The sequence below is a fragment of the Chiloscyllium plagiosum genome, chromosome 37 (genome assembly GCF_004010195.1).
Source record: "Chiloscyllium plagiosum isolate BGI_BamShark_2017 chromosome 37, ASM401019v2, whole genome shotgun sequence".
Classification (NCBI taxonomy): Eukaryota; Metazoa; Chordata; class Chondrichthyes; order Orectolobiformes; family Hemiscylliidae; genus Chiloscyllium; species Chiloscyllium plagiosum.
Genome location: NC_057746.1, coordinates 19,470,626 through 19,478,478, shown reverse-complemented (window position 1 = coordinate 19,478,478; position 7,853 = coordinate 19,470,626). Strand labels below are relative to the sequence as shown.

At 48.5% G+C, this 7,853-nt stretch overlaps 1 protein-coding gene across 2 annotated transcripts in view; it reads right to left on the bottom strand.

Annotated features, from left to right (window-relative positions):
- The window catches only part of LOC122541334 (discoidin domain-containing receptor 2-like), a 55,593-nt gene that overhangs the window by 4,687 nt on the left and 43,053 nt on the right, over nt 1–7,853 (bottom strand). For both annotated transcript variants that reach the window (XM_043678009.1, XM_043678010.1), the window contains one exon: nt 1,425–1,669. In XM_043678009.1, coding sequence (XP_043533944.1) covers nt 1,425–1,669 — 245 coding nt within the window. The remainder of the gene's footprint in view (nt 1–1,424; nt 1,670–7,853) is intronic.

The window sequence follows — 7,853 nt, the reverse complement described above, 5'->3', positions numbered from 1 at the left end:
ACGTGTTGAGGGATGCACTGAAGCTTGGGGCAGCTGCCGCCAAGGCGCGGTGGGGAAAGACCACTGTGTAAAGTCTGCCTGCCTAACGAAGAACAGGGGGCCCATGCAGTCATTTGGGCTCTGCTGACGCCTCAGCTAATTATATGGGCATATGATTGATAAACGTACGACCTGTATAAAAATGATAAATTCTGATCTCTGTATGTAAATGTTTACGTATGTATGGCATGACCAACTGTACAGACCATCAAATTATTTTATGAATAAAGTAATATTTTGAAATAAAAAAAAGTGAAGCCTCTTCTGGAGCACTATATCCAGTTCCGGTCGCCCTGTTACAGGAAGGATATTATTAAGCTGGAGAGGGCTCAGAAAATAGTTCGCAGGATGTTGTTGGGAATGGAGGGTTTAAACTATAAGGAGAGGTTGGATCGACTGGGAGTCTTTTCATTGGAAGGTAGGCGATTGAAGGGTGATATTATCGAGGTTTATTAGATCATGAGGGACATAGATAAGGTGAATAGCAAAGTTCTTTTCCTTAGAGTGGGGGAATTCAAAACTAGGGGGCATATTTTTAAGGTGAGAGGATAAAGATTTAAACAGAAATGTTGAGGGGCAACATTTTTATACAGAGAGTGGTCCGTGTATGGGATGAACCTCCAGAGGAACAGGTGCAGGTAGAGTTGCATTTAAAAGACATTTGGCTAAGTCAATGATTAGGAAAGGTTTAGAGGGATATCAGCCAAATACAAGCAGCTGGGACTAGTTTGATTTGGGATAATGGTCGGCATGGACTGGTTGGACCGAAGAGTCTGTTTCCGTGCTGTTACTCACCTCCTGACTCCACCATCTCAAAGGCACAAGTCAGGAGTGCGATGGAATACTCCCCACTTGCCCTGGATGGGGGCAGCTCCAACAACACTCAAGAAGCTTGACACCATCGAGGTCAAAGCAGCCCCCACTTGATTGGCACCACATCCACAAGCATCCACTCCCTCCACCACCGATGCTCAGTAGCAGCAGTGTGTACCCACTACGAGATGCACTGCAGCAATTCACCAAAGATCCTCAGACAGCACATTCCAAACCCATGATCAATTCCATCTGGAAGGACAAGGGCAGCAGACACACGGGAACACCACCTCCTTCAAGTTCCCCTCCAGACCACTCACCATTCTGACTTGGAAATATATCGGCCGTTCCTTCACTGTCGTTGGGTCAAAATTCTGGAATCCCCTCCCTCAGGGCATTGTGGGTCAACCCACAGCAGGTGGACTGCAGTGATTCAAGATGGCAGCTCACCTTCCCCCCCCCCACCTTCTCAAGGGGTCAACTAGGGACGGGTAATAAATGCTGGGCCCAGCCAGCGATGTTCACGTACCATGGCTGAACTTAAGACAAAAAGAAAAATTCCCTGGGCTTACCTCCCCAAACTGGCCCTCCCCCAGCTTCTCTCGGAACACGAGCCGTTGCCGCGGAAACTCGCCGACAGCGATATCCTTCCCAGCCAGAGCGTCGATGGTGATGGCGGGAACAGCGTAGGTGTTATTCCCCGTGACTCCCTGCAAGTTGATGATGTCAGCCTCGGCGTAGTGCGGAACGCTGTTCGGGAATCCCGTCTGGAAGGCCACCTTGCTCAGGTCGGGCTCTGCGTACTCCCCGTTGCAGGCTGGGATCAAAAGGGCAATGGAGAAGGAGAAGGGGATAGAGTGAGGATTCTGTCTCTGGATAATCGCGTCCCCCGCGCTCCCCCCCACCCTCTCAACCTGCTGCCTCAAGGTGGAGCTGCTTCAATGCAATCCCAATGTCCACCCTGCAGAGCCTCGAGACTGTCCAGAGCTCTGCTGCTTTTCTCCTAACACGCCCATAGCCCCTCCCACCTCGTGCTGGCTGACCCCCTTGGCGAGGGAGGACAGGATTTTGAAATCCTCATCCTGGTTTCCGCCACATTCCCCTCTCCCATTGCTTTGATCTCCTTCAGGCCTCCCCCTGCGTAGAGTCATAGAGCTGTACAGCTCGGAAACAGACCCTTCAGTCCAACCCGTCCATGCCGACCAGATATTCTAATCTAACCTAGTCCCACCCGCCAGCACCCGGCCCATATCCCTCCAAACCCTTCCTATTCATATACCCATCCAGATACCTTTTAAATGTTGCAATTGTACCAGCCTCCACCACTTCCTCTGGCAGCTCAATCCATACACACACCACCCTCTGCGTGAAAATGTTACCCCGTAAGTCCCTTTTAAATCTTTCCCCTCTCAACTTAAACATATGCCCACTAGTTTTGGACTCCCCTATCCTGGGGAAAAGACCTCGACTATTCACCCTACCATGCTCCTCATGATTTTATAAACTTCTATAAAGTCACCCCTCACAGCCTCCGACAGTCCAGGGAAAACAGCCCCGGCCTCTCCCTGTAGCTCAATCCCTGGCAACATCCTTGTAAATCTTTTCTGAACCCTTTCAAGTTTCACAACATCTTTCCGATAGGAGGGAGACCAGAATTGCACACAGTACTCCAAAAGTGGCCATAGGAATGTCCTGTGCAGCCGCAAAATGACCTCCCAACTCCTGTACTCTGACCAATAAAGGAAAGCATACCAAACAACTTCAGACATAAAAATGTGAGTGAGTGCAGGAGCAGGACATCCGCTCCACCATTGGCCAATCTGATTGTGGCCTCTATTCCCACTTTCCCGCAACATGACATTCCAACTCTGACACTCAATGCTCTGGCCAATAAAGGCACGTGTACCAAACGCCTTCTTCACCACCTTGCCTACCTGCAACTCCACTTGCAAGGAGCTATGAACCTGCACCACAAAGTCTCTCTGTTCAGCAACACTCCGCAGCACCTTACCTTTAAATGATTAAGTCCCGCCCTGACTTGACTTCCCAAAATGTTACATTTATCTGGATTAAATTCCATCTGCCACTCCTCGGCAAGAAATTTGAGCTGTTCCTAACTGTGGTCTCTTGAGCGACCCCAGATTTAATCATTGGGCAGTGCACCGTGAGCTCCAAGCTCTGGCATTCCTTCCTGACACCTCCCCACCTTTGTCTCCTCCTTTCAGACGTAGCTACTGGACCAAGCTTTCAACCCTCTGATCCTGATAATCACCTCCTTCTGCAGATGGAGCCAAATCTTATTTGTTAATGTTGTGGCCTTTGGTGGTGGTGGTGGTGGCGGTGGGGGGATATGTAAATGCAAACTGCTGTTGCTATTGTTGGGAGGGAGTTACAAAAACGTAATCGTAGCCGGGGTCTGGGTAGGGTAAGAATGCACTGAAGGACTATTTTCTCTGGGTGGAAGGAATTACCAAAGGCATGTAGAGCTTTGTAGCACAATGACGTTGTCCGGCCCAGCCAAGGCTTCTCCACAACCCATCTTTACCTAAACTGGTCAACGCAGCCCCCGTCACTATCTCTGTCCCCTCCCTTGAAGGGGCATTCTCAAACCTCTAGGCTTTAGCAAGAATACAGGCCGATTTGTCCCGGCACTGAGTCAGAGCATAATGCTATTACAGTGGGACACTTGCAGAAAATGAATTTTCCACCAAATGACACAGTATTTACATGACAGTCAGAGGCCCGTTCATCCTGACAGCTGCACGCTCAGTATTTTAGGTTCCACACTATTCCCTCCTGCCGTCCCTCACCTTATCCGCACAGACTATCGGGTTTTATAACACTCATAGATAATTTGTGAACTTTGGAGCACTGAACCTAGAAACGTACATTCTATGGACTTGAAGACAAAACACAAAACGTGGGTCGACCCGTAATTGCTATTCTGTAAATTAAGGAGAACTGCATTTTGCAACTTACTGTAATTATCCGCAAACTGTAACGTTCCTAATTTTACAACACCTTTTATTACTTTGAATGTTCGTTTTATTTGTTTAGTGTCGGTCTGAGGCCGAGTTGTGAACGGCAATGACTTGATTTCTTTGCAAGGTCAGCCCCCTGGCGACCTTTCACCAAAACCAATCATCTAGCCCTCTATCGATGGGAGTTAAAAATCAGCAGGTTCCAGTCCAACAGGTTTATTTGGAAGCACTAGCTTTCGGAGCGACGCTCCTTCATCAGGTGGTTGTGGATGATAAGATCGTAGGACACAGAATTTATAGCAAAGTTCACAGTGCGATGCAACTGAAATTATATACTGAAAAAGACCTGGATTGTTTGTTAAGTCTCTCATCTTTTAGAAAGGCCATGTTGGTTTCAGCTCTTTCACGGTGGCCCAGTGGTTAGCACTGCTGCCTCACAGCACCAGGGTCCCGGGTTCAATTCCAGTCTCGGGGCGACTGACCGTGTAGAGTTTGCACATTCTCCCCGTGTCTGCGTGGGTTTCCTCCGGGTGCTCCGGTTTCCTCCCACAGTCCAAAGATGTGCAGGTTAGGGGTGAATTGGCCATGGGAAATTGCCCATAGTGTTAGGTGCATTAGTCAGAGGGAAATGGGTCTGGGTGGGTTACTCTTTGAAGGGTCGGTGTGGGCTGGTTGGGCCGAAGGGCCTGTTTCCACACTGTGGGGAACCTAATCGAAATCCCAAAACTTTCTTAAAGTTACATTCTCAAGTGAACTTGAGGGAAATGGGTCTGGGTGGGTTACTCTTTGAAGGGTCGGTGTGGACTGGTTGGGCCGAAGGGCCTGTTTCCACACTGTGGGGAACCTAATCGAAATCCCAGAACTTTCTTAAAGTTACATTCTCAAGTGAACTTTAACAATAGGTGCCATGTCGGCCCACTGAAGGTGTGAGGTGCCCTGTGTGTGATACTGTCTGTGTCCCAGTGTTCAGACTGATTCTAATCTAAAAAAGTGGATTTACAGAATCTTACATGAGTTCATGCAGTTTCTGAGCAAAATAAAGTGTAATTCTACCGATCGGGGTGACACTGTGTGGTGCTAATGTTTCTGGATGAGTGAATACACGGCAGCTTCTGGGTAGGGTTACGTCAGTTCACGCAATAAATAAATCTGGAGTGAACGGTGAATTTGGTTGCCGTGAACCTAACGGATTGTCAGAAAAGTCCATTAGATGCAGGGAATCCGCTGTCACGATCTGGTCTGGCCACTGAGCAAAGTGTCTCACTGGGAAATGGCTCAGCAAGCCTCCCACTGCCCTTGACTCCCACTTCCCCAAGGCAACGAGGGGTGGCCTTGCCGGAGAAGCTCAAGGCCCGTGAATGATAATAGTCATTAAATAAGAATAATTGCATTCTTAAAAACAGCCCTTTATTTCTTTAGCCCTCACCCCCGAATTCCACCCCTCCCCACTATAAACATCCTGGGGGTTATCATTGACCAGAAACTCATCTGGACTTACCACATAAACACAGCGGCTACAAGAGCAAGTCAGAGGCTAGTAACTCACCTCCTGACTTCCCAAAGCCTGTCCCACCATCTACAAGGCACAAGTCAGGAGGGTGATGGAATACTCCCCCCTTGCCCTGGATGGGGACAGCTCCAACAACACTCAAGAAACTTGACACCATCCAGGACAAAGCAGCCCCCGCTTGATTGGCAGCACATCCACTCCCTCCCCCACCAACGCTCAGTAGCAGCAGTGTGTACTAGCTACAAGGTGCACTGCAGCAATTCACTAAAGATCCTCAGACAGCACCTTCCAAACTCACAGCCACTCACATTTCGAAGGAAAGGGGGAGCAGATACATGGGACCATCACCCCATACAAGTTCCCCTCCAGGCCACTCACCATCCTGATTTGGAAATACATTGCTGTACCTTTGCTGTCCCCGGGTCAAAACCCTGGAATTCCCACCCTCAGGGCATTGTGGGTCAACCCACAGCAGGTGGACCGCAGCGGTTCAAGATGGCAGCTCACCCCCCCCACCTTCTCAAGGGGGCACCTAGGAACGGGCAATAAAATGCTGGGCCCAGCCAGCGAAGTGCACATCCCACAGATAAGTAAATTTTAAAAAATACCTTTCCAACTTCCCAATACCAATGGTGAAGAATAAGCTAACATAACTATGAAATGAACACTTGGTCGCTCATGCAGCATGTTCTCGAAGATGGGGGAGCTCAGAACTAGGGTCAGGACCGAGATGTCTTCACCCAGAGAATGGTGAGCATGTGGAATTCCCTACATCAGAAAGCAGTCCACGCCAAAATATTATATGATTTTAAGAAGGTGTCAAAGGATAGTGGGGAGAAGCAGGTACAGCAGCTGGATGATCAGCCACAGTCACGGTGCATGGCTTGAGGGGCTGAATGGCCTACACCTGCTCCTATTTTCACAAGGCATTCTGGGACATTTCTGAGGACAGTTAAGGGTCGACCATCTTGTTGCGGGCCTAGAGTCGCATGTCAGCCGGGCCAGGTCAGGACATTTACTTCTCTAAAGGTAACGGCGATTCTGTCACATTGCTGCCCATGTCCTCTGACATTCAGACACAGTTGGATGACTCAACAAGATGGGGTGGCTCTAGGTATCCCACCAATTTGCTCTTTTAGAGTACAGCAGGAAGAGCAAAGGAGGATTGAGAGACAGAGAGTGACAAGGCCTCACCAGGTCTCGGAATTTCAAAACAATCAAGGAAGGATAAGCAGTTAGGGACTCTTTTATTTGGAAAAGAGGTGGCCGAGGAGTGACTGGATATAGTCTGTGAGAAAATGGAAAGGTCGTGACGGGGCTTATGGGAAGACCTGAATGAAAGGCAATAAATATACAATGGTCTCTAAATATCCAACAAGAAATTCTGGACAAACAGCCTTAGCTGGAGAGCGCTACGGGCAAGAACCGTGGAGGTAAAGACAAACAAAAGGAAGGAATAGAGGGTTAGGTTGGTGGGGTGGCACAAAACTGTGTGGGCGGAGGCTTATATGGAGCAGTAACACTGATAACTGTCAGTTGGGCTGAACGGCTTGATCCCCTGCTGTAAATTCGATGCCATTTATAGGTTTTTGACACAGTGCACGCAGGTTTCCTGCTGCCACGAAGCGAAATGAAAATTAGAACAGAGAACATTGCAGCGCTTCGGCCCTCGATGTTGCGCCAACCTGTCATACCAATCTGAAGCCCGTCCAACCTACACTATTCCATGTACGTCCATATGCTTTCCAATGACGACTTAAATGCACTTAAAGTTGGCGAATCTACTACCATTGCAGGCAAAGCATTCCATACCCTTACTACTCTCTGAGTAAAGAAACTACCTCTGACATCTGTCCTATATCTATCACCCCTCAATTTAAAGCTATGCCCCCTCTTGCTTGCCGTCACCATACTTGGAAAAAGGCTCTCCCTGTCCAACCTATCTAACCCTCTGATTATCTTATATGTCTCTATTAAGTCACCTCTCAACCTTCTTCTCTCCAAACGAAAACAGCCTTAAGTCCCTCAGCCTTTCCTCGTAAGACCTTCCCTCCATACCAGGCAACATCCTAGTAAATCTCCTCTGCACCCTTTCCAAAGCTTCCACATCCTTCCTATAATGCGGTGACCAGAACTGTACACAATACTCCAAGTGCGACCGCACCAGAGTTTTGTACAGCTGTAGCATAACCTCATGGTTCCAGAACTCAATCCCTCTGCTAATAAAAGCTAAAACACTGTAAGCCTTCTTAACAACCCTGTCAACCTGGGTGGCAACTTTCAAGGATCTGTGTACCTGGACACCGAGACCTCTCAGCTTATTTACACTACCAAGAATCTTACCATTAGCCCAGTACTTTGCATTCCAGTTACTCTGACCAAAGTGAATCACCTCATACTTGTCCGCATTAAACTCCATTTGCCACCTCTCAGCCCAGCTCTGCAGCTTATCTATGTCTCTCTGTAACCTACAACATCCTTCGTCACTATCCACAACTCCACCGACCTTA